Source organism: Papaver somniferum, unplaced genomic scaffold (assembly GCF_003573695.1).
Source record: "Papaver somniferum cultivar HN1 unplaced genomic scaffold, ASM357369v1 unplaced-scaffold_21, whole genome shotgun sequence".
Lineage (NCBI taxonomy): Eukaryota > Viridiplantae > Streptophyta > Magnoliopsida > Ranunculales > Papaveraceae > Papaver > Papaver somniferum.
In genome coordinates, this window is record NW_020631041.1 from 4839312 (window position 1) to 4856294 (window position 16983).

The following is a 16983-nucleotide window of genomic DNA, read 5'->3' on the forward strand; positions in this document are numbered from 1 at the left end:
CAAATGTGGCAAAGGTCAAATTTTATTTTGACAAACTTGCCTATTTCTATTTGTGCTCCGAATCAAAGGCATATTCTGATTTTGGTGTCCAGTTTAGACTGTAGTCGAGAAATAGTCAAATTCGGATCACAAGACAAGACCTTCCCATGAGAGCAAACCACACTATATTTCCAAAGCCCATTTCACAGAATACAAGTAAATTGCCTCCACAACTAAAGCCCATTTTAGATTTCTTGTTGATGTGAAATAGAAAAAATCTATGCTTGCTAGCAAGAGAATAGCAAGACTCGAACCATCTAATACCTCATTGTTTGGATTTTCCTCGTCATATTTTCTTGTTTGTTAGTTGACAATATGTTATTGTTCAGAAAAAACGAAAGGCTGTAAATAATACATCATGTTATTGTTTTTATTATTAAATAAATTTTTTCCTGTTTAAAATTTTTTTTACACTCTTTCATTTTTTATGAGATCGAAAATTATATTAAACAAAAACTAGGCAGTATAAAATGAAAATATCTTTGCTCGTACACGGTTAAGAGGATGAGGAATTCACGGTTTTGGTTATATTAGATTTCCTAGCGAGTTTGGCTGGAGAATCAGCTACTCAATTAAAGTTACGCGGAACATATTTACAAAAGGTCCGTTGCAACTTCGATAAACCATCTATACATTTAGCCACATAAGAAAACTATGTGCATTTGATATTAGACATTTCTTCGTTGATAGCATTCGCCAAAGATAGATTGTCCCACATGAAAATTGAATGTGGCATGTGGTCTTGCTTAGCCCATCCGATAGCGTGAAGAAGGGCTTGAGCTTCTGCTTCGATTACTGAATTTGCATCGGATGCTTCTACTTCGATTAATGAATTTGCATTGGATGTATAGCATCTGAATGCAATGAGCTCTTCATTTGGCCTACAGTAGATGATTCCACGAGCAGCATTTGTCGAGGATTTTATTATAGAAGCATTGATAAACATTGGAGCACAGTTTTGAACATTATTTAGAGATGCAGTAGTTAAAAGATACTAGTGATATTGCAATCAATAACAAAAGAAATATGTATAAGACTGCCATAATGTTCGTGAGTTTACTCCCTCTCACTTAAGATCTTGGCTCAATCGGGGATTTTTCTCCAATAGACTAAAACCCTTGGCAGATGTGAACCACTTTATACCAAAAGAATAGCTCTAGGAAGGAATTTAGAGACCAAACCAGACAAACTTAGATGGCTTCTCACAACATTGGGTAATTTCACAGTTAAATCGATGTACTCAAAATTAGATGAACGAACAATTAGATGAACGAACAATTAACAATTATAACTTAGGTCTGTGGGACTTCTTTTGGAAAGGTCTATGGGCTTTAAATGTGTCTCAAAGAATAAAAAATTCACATGAAAGTGCTTTCAGAATGTAGTCCTTACAAACCTCAAGTTATCCATATTTATGAAGGATCGATGTCTCACCTAAGTGTACCTTTGGTTGTGAGGGGAAAGAATCCATAGAACATCTATTCTTCCACTGTCATTATGCAAAATCAGTATGGGTTATAGGTTTATTTCCAGTTCAGTTACACTTTAGTATTTCAACCTCTTTTTTAGATATCTGTAAGGGTTGGATAGAAAAGGCAACCCAGTTTCCTATAGAAATTATAATGACAAAAATTTGGTTTGTATAGAAAGAAAGATGTACCAGAACATTTAAAAAGAAGCAACAATCTTATTTACAGCTAGCTTTAGAAATATAGAGACACTTGAACTTCTGGCATAAAATAAACATAATGCCACAAACAATGTAGTCAATATTCCTGGTAAGACAACAGCAACTTGGAAGACTCCCATGAGTCTTCAAAGTAAAATTAATTTAGATGCAGCCTAAGTTTCAGAAACGGCACCAGCAGGTTTTTCCTTATGACGCAGCTAATTTTGAACAAGGAATAACGGGACCCATCTCAGCATCATCTCCAGAAGAAGCAGAAGCACTAGGACTTTTACAAGCAGCTAAATGGGCAAGAGAATGCAGATTTTCAAACTTCAGTGTTGAAGGAGATTGCAAGAACCTTTTTGATTACTTGAATGACTTACCTTCCCAGTTAACTTGGCAAAATCAAACTATTATGGAGGAAGTAAAACAGAAAATTAGCTTTTATTCAAACTTTTTGGGTTTTTTCTTTGTTCCAAGAATAGCAAACAATGTGGCTGATGTTCTAGCTAAGGAAGCTAAATCTTTTAGAATTGTTCTTAATCGGGTAAATAAGTTGTCCTTCTTGTATTGTAAAAGCTTTAAAAGTAGATAAATCTAATGTTAGGGAAGAATCTATTATCTGAGCATTCGATGGCTCTACTCATTTTGATGTAAGGGTTGCTAACTCCCTAAGTTAACTCTTTAAATGACTATTTAACTTACCCAAAATGGGAAAAAGAACCCGGATGGGCGCTCAATTTACGGAAAAATCATTTAAAATGGACCGAACTATTTAAGGGCGGAATTTTAGTGGGGTAGTTGCGGCTCCGACGGGTACATCTTTTATCAACGGCAGTTAACTGTTTGCTTATGCAGCTAGCATGCACTAAAATTTTTCCTTGAGCAAAAGAGTTGACTTTAATTTTTATGATACAAATTATTTCTTCCTGTGACTTTGAAAATTGATTCCTGCTTTTGATATACAAACTACTCTACAAGAGAACCACATAAGATGAACCAAGTTTCTATTGTAAGAGGGATAAAAGTATCGCCAACATGTAAATAGTTGTGCTTGTTTTCGGTTTAGACGCATCGGCACCATATATGGAGTTATGCGAGCTAAAATGTTCAATACAATTTCCCAAGTAGACCCAAAGACACCTTATATATGTGTGTATGTGTATGTGTATATGCATATGTATATGTATATATATATATATATGGAACCTTAGGATACTCCTTGTGGTCTTCGAATTCAACTTTCAACTTTTCATCCATGTTATCTTAAATTGAAGACTAATTCATATGGTTTTAGTCGAATCAAGTAGTAATCGCCCAAGGATTAAGAAAAAACAGTAGATCTGTTAGATCACCAATAGATCCCTGTACCTAATGGTTCAGATTTCTCAAATTTTTGGGTGAAACAGTAAAAAATTTATGTGCCAAGTAGTTTGCTGCTCCAAACTTGATTCAACTTTAAATTCAAACATCTGCATGATCCGCTAATTGAATTAGCACTTTAGGTGGAGGTTTTCCAACTTGAATTTTGAAGTTTATGTTGACCCTCAAATGTGATTGACGAAAAAATTGAATCACATTCTAACTATCTATATATTATTCTCCATTTGAAAATGAAATATTGAAGCTTCTATGAGTGTGATTTCGAAATTTACCCATTGTTATTAATCATAGTTTGGAGAATGATGTTATTATTATCTAGTTTACTTAATCGATTATATACACAGCTTAAGATGATAATATTTTAGAAAAAAATTATGAAAGAGAATACAACATCATTCTAAATCTTTCTTGATTATTCGAATATAATATATAACGAAGGGAAATAATTTGCTCAACGCGCAGTCAAAGACAAATACGTCAGTTTTTTATTATTTTCAAAATCAATAAAACGATATAATTTCAATGAAAAAAAAATCATAAGATTACATGAACGATATCCTTCAAGAGTCCTTGTCAAAATTCAGACGAACTAACGAGAAACTGTGGAATGAATTGAAGATCCTACATCAGTATTTTAGAAACTCAAATTTCAGACTTATTGGATGAGAAGGAATGAAATGCAAATACAATTAAACTAATTTGTAATGCATCACATATACCCTCGATATTTCTTTCCAATTTAGACTTAATTTGATTCTGCCCAAGATGCCTAGAAGAATAAGTGATCACTAAAATTCTATTATTATTATTATTAAAAATAATTAACACATCATTTTTTTAATAGTTGAACCTTTAACAAGTAAAACACATGTTCATAGTTTAGTATCGATGCATATATTGAAAATGTAAATATTAAATTAAGGATATTACCAAACTTACCTTATAAAATGTCAGTTGATTTAAAACCATAACATAATAACTAATAATAAAGAACAAGTTTAATATCTATTGTTTAATAGAACTTTAAATGATCATAATATACAAATTGTAGATGCATAAGTAGAAGAAAAGGCATTTCTACATGCTCTCTTATGGATTAAAGAACTGAAAATTAATTCCTGCCTTTTCCTGAATGACTGCGAAAATCTTATTTCTGCAATCAATGGTGATGATTATTTTCAATCTCACTGGGGAGAACATAACAATATTAAAAAATGCCTTAATATTTTTAATTCAGTTAGAAATGTGTGTTTTCAGTTTAGGAAAAGATCTTTACTGTTTTACTTAGATAGACTAGCAAAAGAAGCAAGATCTCTTAAAGTCTTCAATTTTTCTACGGATTCTCTTTTGTGTGATATGAAGGCACTATTTTTTGAAAGACAAAGAAGGAACTCAGTTCATATCTTAAACTCTGTAATCTTAGATTCTTCTTAATTAACCACTTGTAAACGGAATTGAGACTATAATCCATATTAATTTTGGTTTCTCTTTTATTTTTGACAGGGATTTGAGACAATGATTAGTGGGATTCAACTATCTGGTGGGCAAAAATAGAGGATTGCAACTATTAGAGACATTTTGAAGAACCTAGATCCTACTTCTTGATGAAGCCACAAGCGCATTAGATGTTAAATATGAGAAACTAGTGAAACGTGCTTTGGAATGAATTATGCTTAATCGAAAAATTATTATAATCGCCCATTGTTTGAAAACCATCAAAGATGCTAAAACCATATCTGTGGTACAACAAGGAATAATTGTTGAGCAAGGTAAGTTAGAAAGTGATAAACAAATTTACGTATAATGTGTTAACTTTCATCAATTTGATTGGTACATATGTTGACATTGGTTTAGGAAATCATGAGGAATGGATCTTGAAACCCGATAGAGCCTACTCTCAGCTTATACGTCTTCAAGAAGATGCTTATAAAGTTGAATACGTGCTACCTTTAGATGATATTTCTAGCGATGATATATCTATAAAGTCTCTGAACATGAGTATAATCAATTCAGTAACTGCCCAAGAAATGGCTAAATTAGAAGATGCGGAAAACTATGAAAGAAATTATCAAAAAGATCAATTAATACAAAGTTTTTTTTTTAAAAGATTAGCCTACTTGAACAAGCCAGAAGTGGTGATTTTACTGTTAGGATCAATTGCCTCAGTTATTAAAGGTTTGATGCAGCCAACCCCCGGACTCTTATTCTCGAAAATATTCAAAACTTCTTATGAACCACCAGATGAACTTCGAAGAGATTCAATTTTTTGATCTTTAATGTTTGTAGCACTAGGTTTTACTGGTTTCATTTTTATACCAATGCAACAATACTTAATAGGACTTGCAGGAGGTAAACTAGTTCAGCGGGTTCGATCCATGTGCTTCGGAAAGGTAGTTCACCAATAAATGAGTTGGTTTGATGACCATGAAAATTCAAGGTAACACATCCCCCATATTTATGCAAATACCTGCAATAGCTCTAGCTATACGGCAATCTCATTTTATGTTTCATATCCAGCGGATCAACTGAAACATGGTTATCTGCGAATATTTTGAGGGTTAAAAACCTTGTGGGAAACTCATTGTATTTATGGGTCCAGAGCTTAACAACAATTGTATTTGCAGTTATCATAGCATTTATATCCAACTGGAAGTTCACACTAGTAATTCTTGCATTACTACCATTATTATCTTCGGAAGGATACATAAGAACAAAGTTTTTACAGAGCTCAAGCAGTGATGACACGGTCAATAAATCACCATTTTATATTTGCAATAGGACGCGCCTAAAATACTAACCAATTTCTATATGTATATACATGTAGGTAATGTATGAAGAAGCAAATCAAGTTACATATGGTGCTATAGGAGGAATCCGAACAGTTGCATCATTTATTAGAAGAAAAAGTTGTTCTCTCTACGAGAATAAATGCACAAATTTTATGGAACAAGGATTTCAACGTGGATATAAAAGCGGAATTTGCCGTTACGTTGCGATGTTCATAATCTTTTCATGTGGTTCTCTTTGTTTTTGTGTTGGATCACGTCTTGTGAAAGATGGGAAGGAAACTTTCGAGAAAGTTTTCAGGGAATGTACATTTCTGCATTTTCTTATGGGAGTTTTTTCATATCTAGATTTTGTTTTTCTTATTTCCTTTAGAAAACACAATTTCTTTTTTGATTTGCAGTTGAGGAATTTGAATGTAAGTTTCTCTGCAACAATATTAAAATTGGAAGAACATATTAAAGAAGTTAGGGGAAAGGAAACAAAGAAATTGAAGTTTAGTTGATTGTTGCAAGATTTACACCAAATGACTATCTCCAGACCTAGGATTAGGTAAACAAAACGTTTTAGTGCTTTCTTTTGACAAGTAAACTTGAAAACGTTTACTATACATATATATATAAATTTCAAATCACTTTTTCACATTTTTTTCCCAAAATTAGTAAAAAAAAGTTTTGTATTATTGTGTTTTTAATATACAAAACATTTTTAGGATTAAGTTATTGCTAATATATATAATAAATATACCGAAATAATAATTGAGTTTTGTCAAGCTACATGAAATGTTCATTCATGTAGCTTATTCATTCATGTAGGAGTATATATATATATATACTCCTCTCTATAGTTCTTGATTCAATCTGTACAGTTAAGTTTTAATTTAATCTTGGTAACTAATCCCCAGTCAAAAGGATTTTAGATGATCTCTAATCAATTTGTTCACTTTATATTTCTAAAGTTCTTCTGTTGGGTTTAGAATCGTAACACCGAAGCGCTCTCTAGTCATAATTCTCTCTTTACTAAATTGATTGATCCAATAAGTAATTCTCTCTCTTCTTCTCTACTTTATTTGAATTCTCTGATTAAGAAAAAAAAATCCAAAACCAAAGAATTCTCTGAATTTTGGAGGGAAAACTTGAATTTTTGAATTTCATACGGTCAATCCAGCTCCATCGAATCCGGCACATTTACCAGGACCTCCTAATTCGGAAATAGTCCTCCACCAGTTCATTCTTAAACGGTATTTTTATTTTTATTTTTTTACAAAAACAACCATAAATTTCTTCAGAAATTATCTTATTCTTTTGAAATCATAATTCACGCATGATAACACAAGCTACAGTCGTCCATGCTTCCTTGGCAATAGGATTTTTATGTTGAGAAAATTTCAGTACTTCCTCAAAAGATACAGGACATGGAAATCCAAATTACATACCCAATTCCAAATTTTGGCAATGAAATAGCAATATCAGAGAAAGTGACTCATACTATCTTGTTCATTTCTACATATGCAGCATTTTAGAAACCATGGAATACCGAATGCTCACCATCAAAACATCATCCACATAAACCCGTTGTAAAATTTTCCATACACTACTTGAAATCCCAGGGTGCATGAAGTTTTTCCAGATCTTTTTAGGCCATCGCAGATTAGTTTCTTTTGCTCTAATCTTCTCGACAACTGCAGAAGTGTAGAATTTACCTTTAATATCGCCGCACCACATCCTCTCATCTTTACCAGCCCCCATTGTTAGTAATTAAACTACAATTTGGTAATAGTGGCAACATTTCAGTGGGAATGGACTTTAGGGATGTCAGTGGATACCCATTATCTGGACCCGATGGATTAGGGTTTGGGTTTGGTCCTAAAATGGGACCCATTATCACCTTAGGATCCGACGCGTAATTACCCGATTGGACCCAAATCTTAACGGTTCTAAATGGGTAATACTCGTCGGGTATCCACGAGTATCGGGTTCTTTTGTTTATCTAATGTTAGGAAAGAATCTGTTATCTGAGCATTCGATGGCTTTAATTATTTTGATGTAAGGGTTGCTAACTTCCTAAGTTAAATCTTTGAAATGACTATTTAACTTACATAAAAAGGAAAAAAAGAACCCGCATGGGAACTCAATTTACGAAAAAATCATTTAAAATGGGCCGAATTATTTAAGGGCGGAATTCAAATTTTAATGGGGTAGTTGGAGCTCCGCCGGGTACCATCTTTTATCAGCGGCAATTAACTTTTTGCTTATGTAGCATGCACTAAAATTTTGAATTAACATAGGAGACAGTTTTGAGCAATTTGATCAAATTTGTTTACTACTTTAGTACAATGAAATAGATGGTTTGTTGGCCTCTCGTATAAATTAAGCAGCACAATCCATCCAAATCAACAAGCCATATGTACTAATTCTTAATTGATGACCTAAAAATTAAACAGCATTATCTAAGCTAAGGGACATGTTCATCCAGATAATTTGACTAGGTTATGTGTTTTTCTTTTTCTTTTTTTTTCTATTTTTTTTTTCTCTTAAAGGAAACTTATATAATTGTTTAATGGAATATAGTTCCAAACGGCAGCATCTCCGTAAAACAATAAACAGCTGAGGTAATTTGAAAACGTCTGGGGATGATTATCTTCCAAAGTCTAAACTCCAGAGTAAGAGAGAACTCTTAGTTGTTGTAATATTAATGCATGTCTACCAGTAAGGATTCTTGCCCACCTAAGGACATCGCCGGCACTACCAGGTTATATGTGCGTTACACCTAAAAGATCCCAATTCTAGTTGAACAACCAAAGGAATATATATATATCAGTGTTGATCAAATTGGTTTTGTTTATTTGGTGTGAAAGAAGAAGAAAGTTGGAAGCACGTTTGTCCGGACGTGGACTGGTTGCCGTTAAACCATGCATCACCTAATTTTTCTTATTAAAATTGGTTTTTGACGTTTTCATGCATCACCTAATGTAGTTTGATTAACACTAAACTAATTAGTCTGGCTCACGTCTTTCTTCCATCCCAAATCATGCCTGCGACGTGTATCTTTTCATTACACGTGGCACTTAATCTTGATTGATTGGGTGCTTTGGTGGGCCAGCTTAAAGACATTTGGTTGACCGCACAAGAAAGATCGATGAACCTTAAAACTTCTCATTTCATCCAAACAAACAAACAAGAGAATAGAAAGATGGGTCGATAAATCCTAACAGGAGAAAGTTCATTTTTCTATATTATCTCTGCAATTTCAAGATCATAATCTGCCAAATTTGCTTTGAATAACTCTTTATTTTGGTGTGAGATCAGATTAGACCCCAACAAAATCTCTCAAGAGGTTATCCCGAAAGATGATCTAATGGCAATCAGCCCAGCTCTTTATTTTGGTGTGAAACTAAGCCCACAATAAAAACTCCCAAGAAACTTAAAAAATGATCTAACTGTACTATATCCAGCCCTTTTAGCATTGAGATAGATGCCAGGCAAAATAGGTCTTTCGTTACACTTGTCTTCTGGTAAATCTGAAGCCATTGAATATGGCCTCTGAGTAGACCTAGCCCCTCAGAAACTTAATTATTGATGATGTTAAATAGGTTTAACAACATAGCACTAGATTTATAAAAATTCTGAAAACTCAAAAAACAATCGAGAAATGAGATATTAAACATGCATAAAAACAAAATATACGTCTATTTGTATTTAGAAAAGTTTTGCTTTTGCTGAAGGGCAAAGCCAAGCATAGACAAGTGTGAGTAATCGGGCGGAGCGAGGCTATTACAAGGGTAAATAACTAATGGAATGCCTAATTTTTTTTATTACTTGGGCTCAGAAATCCAATTTTATTATCTTACCTATGTTAAAAAAGATTTACCTCATACTTCTAATCCCGTTCCTCTAAACGGTTGCATCCCTTGTCAACGGACCTAAAACCACGGTTATGTACATGTTTATTGATAAGTATCTAAACTCGACTTTTTATTCGTTATTTATACCTTGTACCTATAGTTATTTGTTTAAACCTTTGATCCTAGCTCCCTACACGAGAAAAATTATTTATTTAAAATTACTGAGTTACATGAGTAGCATCCTCTCGAAGTTGCAAACCTGATGTTATTAAGAGAAGGATTGTCCATAGTCTGGTAATTCTTTTAACTATGTCTATAGTTTAAAAAGTATATAAGCAACTTTATTTCTCTCTTTTACAACGTCCACAATGTAGGAGCAAAAGATAGAACAGAAAAAAATATGGTTAAAAGACCAATCACAGTGGATTAAAATAAAACCAAATATAGTCTGGTTTTCTAGGGTTCAGGAGCATATTTGGTCTGAAATCCCGACCAAAACTATATTTGCTTGGGCGGAGGTGTAGTCAGCATTTGAGAGTAGGCGTATGTATAATCAGCGTCTCGTAACAGGCGCAGAGTAAAGCATATGCTTGATAGTGGAGCGGAGATATCAAGTTCGCCTAACAAATTGCACTACCATCAGGCGCAAGTATAATGTTCGCCTGATCACAAAGCATTATAAACTACACTACCATCAAACGAAGGTATAATATTCGCCTCACTCCAAGCGCAAGTATAATGTGTGCTTCACACCAAGCACATGTATAATGAGCGCCTGACTAAATATACTCCTTTTCCTATTGCTTTTCGCATCTAAAAATATCAAATTCTTTTGGCTTTTAGTTTGTTTTTGCTCCTTGCTCCGTCTCATGATTGTGGACGCTCTTGAGACACATAATAAAATTGCCAGGAATTGAGTTCTCTAAAAACTAATCTAATGTTTTTAATAAAAAAAGATTTTTTTTTTTTTGGAAATCACATTTCAATTCATTCAAACAAAAATAGTGATTACATGATTGTTTACAAGATTATCAAAAACACCAAAAATACAAGATAATCAAAACCCAAATACAAATGATGACACCAATTGCAAATACATCGCGAAGAAAAAGAGCCATGCACCGCAAAGACATCCAATTTTTGTACCAGCAGTATTGACGAATGATGGTGTGAACCGGAATCAACTCCGACCATTTGAAATAATTATCTTCTTCAATAATAGATACTCCAATTAAAATGGAGTAATTTGCCCAAATCTTGTAGATCCAAACGAATTCGGATGCCCTAAATCCCTCTTGTTGAAGATGAATCCAAAGCGAATCCGAGCAGAATTATTGATGTTCTTGATGAATCGAGAGTAGCAAGCCAAGAAATACCATGGAGATTTGAGAGAATCGCTATTAAAGCGAAGAAAAAATCGTCTTAAAAACGAAAAAATATCGCCTAAATAGCGAAGAAATGTGTCCATAGACACCAAAAACAGAACCTAAAACTACAAATTAGACTACTTTTATTCATAAAAACTAAAAATCCTTGCTTAGATCTAGCCCAAAAGGACTAAATCTGAGCAAAAAGAAGAACTTCATAGTTTTTTTCTCTTTTTCCTTGGGAGAGAGAAGAGAAAGAAGAAGACGGTGACACTTTTTAATAAAATTCTAACCATGCCCTTTATTAACCGCAATCTACCACCAATTTGGGAATCAAGCTCTAAATACACCCTCTATGGCTCCGTCACTCTATCCATAGAGAACCAAACGTCTACTCATACGCGTAGGTGGTGAGTAGTTATTACTAACCCAAAAACGTGTACCCTATCACATAAACCAACCGACGGTTCCATGAATACGGTTAGCCGTTACAGCGACATAAATACATATTTTAAAACCGAAAGTCGCGGGAGTTCTTTATAAAGGACTTCCAAATAAAACGGATTCCAGTCAAAATTCCCATTTTCCCATTACCAAACCAATCCAAATTAAGAAAATATTAAACCAATCAATCTCAATCAAAACAAAACAAAACCCATCTTGATTTTTCCGTTTTCAATCCGATCATCATATTTTTCTTCATCAAATTCAGTCAAATTCTCTGTTTTTGATTTCTTTTTCAAGTCAGAAACCCTTTAATTTTGATCATCAAATTCAGTTTTTTTCAGTTTCTATCCCTTCAATTTCTTCTTTATTCATCTCTGTTTGATCGGTTTCATCTTAGTTTTCATCGACCGATTGAAGAAAATCCTGATTCTATTTTTGATCATGATGAAATTCTGATTGAATTTTTTCTGGAAATTCTGGTTTGTGATCAGAGGTATACCGTGGAAAATCCGATACACACTTAGCGTAGATTTTCGGATATTGATCGGTTTTGTGATGGATCAATTTCGCCAAATTGGGAAGGTTTTGGGGAGTTTAAAAGCTTTAATGGTATTCAAAGATGAAATACAAATCAATCAAAGACAGTGTTGTTTATTGGTAGACATATTCAGTCAAGCGTTCGACGGCGTCGCCGAAGAATTAAAAGAAAACCTTAAATTCGAAGAACGGAATACGAAATGGAAGATCCTCGAACAGCCATTGAAAGAATTACACAGAGTTTTCAAAGAAGGTGAGTTATACGTTCAACAATGCTTAGAAACAAGAGATTGGTGGGCAAAAGTCGTTTCGCTTTCGAAAAACAAAGATTGTGTTGAATTCCATGTACATAATCTGTTATGTTGCATTCCTGTTGTTATCGAATCTATCGAGATCATCGCGGAGATTTCTGGCGTCGATGATGATGAAATTCAGAAGAAGAGGTTTGTGTTTATGAAGAAGTATGAAAAAGAATGGCAAGATCCCAAGTTATTCGAATGGAAGTTTGGGAAAAAGTATTTGGTTTCTCAAGATTTCTGCAAGCGGTTTGCCGCGGTCTGGAAAGAAGATAGATGGGCGCTGCTGCAATCGATCATGGAGAAGAAAATGTCTGGGACATTGACGAAGCAAGAACAACGGCTGGCCGAATTACTGTTTAATAACTTGAGTGAAATGGATTCTTCAAAGTTCAAGCTGTTTCCGAGCTCGATTTTAGTCGGTTCCAAAGATTACCAGGTGAGGAGACGATTAGGAACTGGAAGCCAATTCAAGGAAATTCAGTGGTTGGGTGAAAGCTTTGCGTCGAGGCATTTCTTCGGCGAGATTCATGAGCCGTTAATGCGCGATATATCGGTTCTGTCATCGTTAGCGCATCCGAATGTATCGAACGTCTTCTGCGGATTCTCTGACGAGGAGAAGAAAGAATGTTTCATGATTACAGAATTGATGAACAAAGATCTTAGCAGCTACATCAAGGAGATATGCGGTCCGAGGAAACGTATACCGTTCACCGTTCCGGTTGCGGTTGACATAATGCTTCAAATTGCAAGAGGAATGGAGTATCTTCATTCTTTGAAAATCTATCATGGAGATTTGAATCCGTCGAACGTTCTTATTAAGGTAAGGAATCCGGTTGCAGAAGGATATTTACATGCGAAAGTTACCGGATTCAATCTATCTGCGGTGAAGACTATGTCCCGAAGCAATTCGAATCTTAATGGGATACAAACTTTCATCTGGTACGCGCCGGAAGTACTGCTAGAGCAAGAACAGCCGGGGAATGTTTGCACTGCGAAATACAGCGAGAAAGCCGATGTTTATAGCTTCGGTATGATGTGCTTCGAACTTCTGACAGGAAAAGTTCCATTTGAGGATAGTCATCTGCAGGGAGATAAAATGAGCAGGAACATCCGTGCAGGGGAGAGGCCGCTGTTTCCATTAACTTCGCCGAAATACATAACGAACCTGACAAAGAGATGTTGGCAGACGGACCAGGCTCAGCGTCCGAACTTCTCATCCATATGCAGGGTTCTGCGCTACATCAAGCGGTTTCTGGTGATGAATCCGGATAATGGCCAGCCAGATGCACCGTCGCCGCAAGTTGATTATAATGAACTAGAGATTGGTCTATCTAGTAAGTTTGTTGGTTGGGGTGGAAATGTACAGCCAATGCCGGTATCTCAAATTCCGTTTCAGATGTTTTCTTATAAAGTTCTGGAGAAGGAGAAATCAAGTACTGGGCATATTAGAGAAAAGGGTTCGGAGTCGGGGAGCGAAGGAGCTTCCATCTGCGGAGACGAGAGTTTGAGTATTGTGGAAGATCCATTCTCAATATCAGTGGAGAAGCCAACACCAACCGAGAAAAAGAATTCGTCCCAGCAGGAACCAGGCATAAGAAGATCTTCATCTGCAAAAAAGCTAGACCCAAAAGCGATCAAACAAGCAGGTCAGAAATCTTTTGTTTACGAATATGTATTTGAAATACTGCATTAGGCACTTAACTGAGTTTTGTCATTGTCTTTGTGGGTTTAACAGCGGCAGGGTCAGGGACGCCGAAAGGAAGATCATTAAGACCTCCACAACTCACTTCATGTGGAAGAAGTTTAAGGATGAATTCAGAAAGCCAATTACCAATGGTAAGTCCAAACACTAGGCGGAGATCGTCAGGCCACGCATCAGATTCTGACATATCATAGATCTTCTCCCTTCTTCATTTTGTTGCAACAAATACAATTTTCCTTCTGTTTTGTTAGTGTTAAGGTTTCGAGTTGCAGATTTGTGTGCTTAAATCATTTATTCTACAACACACTTTGGGTTGTTTGTCTATTGGGAGGGGGTTTTCCTCGTTATACAAATTACACAGTTCATTGTATAAAGCCAGGCAAGTTAAATGTTTTTCTCTTGTAGGTTGTTGTTGTTTGTTTTTAATTCTAACTCTGAAACTAGTTAATGTTCTCATCCCCATCGTCCTTGTCACTGTCTTCTGGTTCATCATCAATACGCTGGAATTGAAAAAATAGAAATATATCAAATGATTATTCACTACACACATGATAGTAAGTTAACAAATGTAATGCCAAAACTTGAATTTTGTTATTTTGCCGGTGTGCTGCATAATCATTAGTTCTCAACACTTGCCCCATCAAATACGAGTGACTCCAGATTAGGTACTGCTTTGAGCAAAGCAATTAATCCTTGATGAGAGGTCAGGGCGCGGGATATTTTGACATTATGTAATTTCAGCAGATTGTTGGACAGACCGTATGTGGAGTATTTATCACAAGGCAATAACAGCATACAAGTACCATGAAGGTCGAAAGAAATACAGAAACTAACTATCGTAAACAGTTAAGACATTTTTACAAATAAGCGAGGAAGAATACCCGAAGGGTGCAATCATAAACAGTTAAAGGCACTTCACAAGTGCAAGGGCACGAAGTAACTGACTTATTCCTTTTTCGACTAGTGCTAGAGAGCTAGACAAGACATATTCTTTTGGAACATAACTCCAGCAGGAAAAAGTGACAAGCCTTGGTGCATCATCCACCAAAGTCAATTCTTCAAGGACAGCGGAATTCGAAAAGAGTTCCTAATTCCAGGACTCACTGCAAAATCCACCAAATTCATCAAGTTGAAGGCGCTGGAGTCTTGGAAAAGAGACATATTTAGGAAGAATACGGATACTAGGGTGACTATGTAGCTGCAGTGATTCACAAGTTACAAGAGACGAGGGAATGAATGATGGGGTTTTTCGTCTTAAGTGTAAACCGAACCCCTTATTACAGTTGATATCCAAGACTGAACCCGAAATGCATTCAAGAACTTGTCTATATTTGACGAATTATGACGACTCAATGTTCCATCCATGAATTTCTCAGTCTCAGAATAAGAGAGAAATGGATGGTAACAACCCGAACTCAGGCTGTAACAATGCCGACTCTTAAAATCAAGGGCGGGGACAGTGGTCCAAATGTAGTTCCATCCTTGACGGGAAGAAAAGAATGGATATGATGCAGAAGTGAGTCTGGTAAATTACTGATCCTATCCTCTGCTGCCTCCCTCATATTCACTAATACAGTAACAATTAAAGATGTAGAGCTTTTCTGGTTACTAAAATCTCATATCTCTTCAAAAACCTAGACCTAATTGAACATTTCATGGAAGTGAAGATTCAAGTCATGAAGAGTTGGACGGATTCACATACCTTATATCGCAACAACGCTGATTTGTGAATGATATCAGAGAAACTAAGAAGAAAGAGAGATTGAGAGAAGAAAGTGAATTTATTGAAGTAGGAATTACCTATAGATCCTATTATAGTGTTCTTAGTTAATGGGAGGTCCATCCACTAAAGCCCAGTAACCGGAGGTCCATAATTAAAAGAAAAGAAAAAAATGGACCCAACTTTTTAAGCTCAGGTCCTGCACACGTGTGTAACCTATTACGTGCATTTTAAGAATTCCCAGAATAGCCTTCACTATATATAACAAAAATAAAAACAGCTTTCCTCAATTTTCTTTTTCTTCTCAGATGCGTTTTCTCTCTCTCCCTCTCCCCTTCTCTGTTGCTGCCGCTTATGAAGTTTAAACCTAGGGTTTGTGAAGATGTTTAGTGATTTTACAGGTATGTTATTTAATTTTTCTCCAGTTCTTCTTTGTTTTTGTTTTTTTCTCAACTGAATCATGAAAATTCGATCGATTTCATGATGTTTTCACTTTCTTTTTGCGGTTTTGGTAGTTCGATCTCATGATGCGTCTCTTGTTTTTCACGTGCTGCTGATTTTTAGACTATGAATCAACAGTACATATTTGGTATACTGAAATATACTGCTCTAATCTTGTTGTTTTTTATAGTTTTGGAGATTTTTCTTGTTTGATCCAGAAGTACATATATGGAATACTCAAATAAAAGTGTTTCGATTCTATTTTTTCATAGATTCGTTACTTGTTTTTCACATGCAGCTAAATTTTAGATTATGAATCAGCAGTGCATATATGACGTACTGAAAAATTATGCTTTAATTTTGTTATTTTTGTAGTTTTGGATATTTTTCTTCTTCGATCTAGAAGTATATATATGGAATACTGGAAAAAAAAAGTGTTTCGATTCTGTTTTTTATGGATTCATTACTTGGTTTTCACATGCAACTGATTTTAATAATTTTGGTTCTCAGATGCGTTTTCTCTCTCTCTCTCTCCCTCTCCCCTTCTCTGTTGCTGCCGCTTATGAAGTTTAAACCTAGGGTTTGTGAAGATGTTTAGTGATTTTACAGGTATGTTATTTAATTTTTCTCCAGTTCTTCTTTGTTTTTGTTTTGTTTCTCAACTGAATCATGAAAATTCGATCGATTTCATGATGTTTTCACTTTCTTTTTGCGGTTTTGGTAGTTCGATCTCATGATGCGTCTCTTGTTT

At 35.1% G+C, this 16983-nt stretch overlaps 1 protein-coding gene across 1 annotated transcript; it reads left to right on the plus strand.

Annotated features, from left to right (window-relative positions):
- Window positions 1-11648: 11648 nt before the first annotated feature.
- Window positions 11649-14525, plus strand: LOC113339833 (mitogen-activated protein kinase kinase kinase 7-like). Its single transcript, XM_026585063.1, has 2 exons — window positions 11649-14015; window positions 14105-14525. The coding sequence occupies exons 1-2, from the start codon at window positions 12089-12091 to the stop codon at window positions 14263-14265; spliced, it is 2088 nt and encodes a 695-aa protein (XP_026440848.1). The 5' UTR covers window positions 11649-12088; the 3' UTR covers window positions 14266-14525.
- Window positions 14526-16983: the final 2458 nt, after the last annotated feature.

Coding starts and splice junctions, on each gene's coding strand:
- LOC113339833 (XM_026585063.1), top strand. CDS start 12,089: ATGGATCAATTTCGCCAAATTGGGAAGGTTTTGGGGAGTTTAAAAGCT. Junction 14,016..14,104: donor AAAAGCGATCAAACAAGCAG/GTCAGAAATCTT, acceptor TGGGTTTAACAG/CGGCAGGGTCAGGGACGCCG.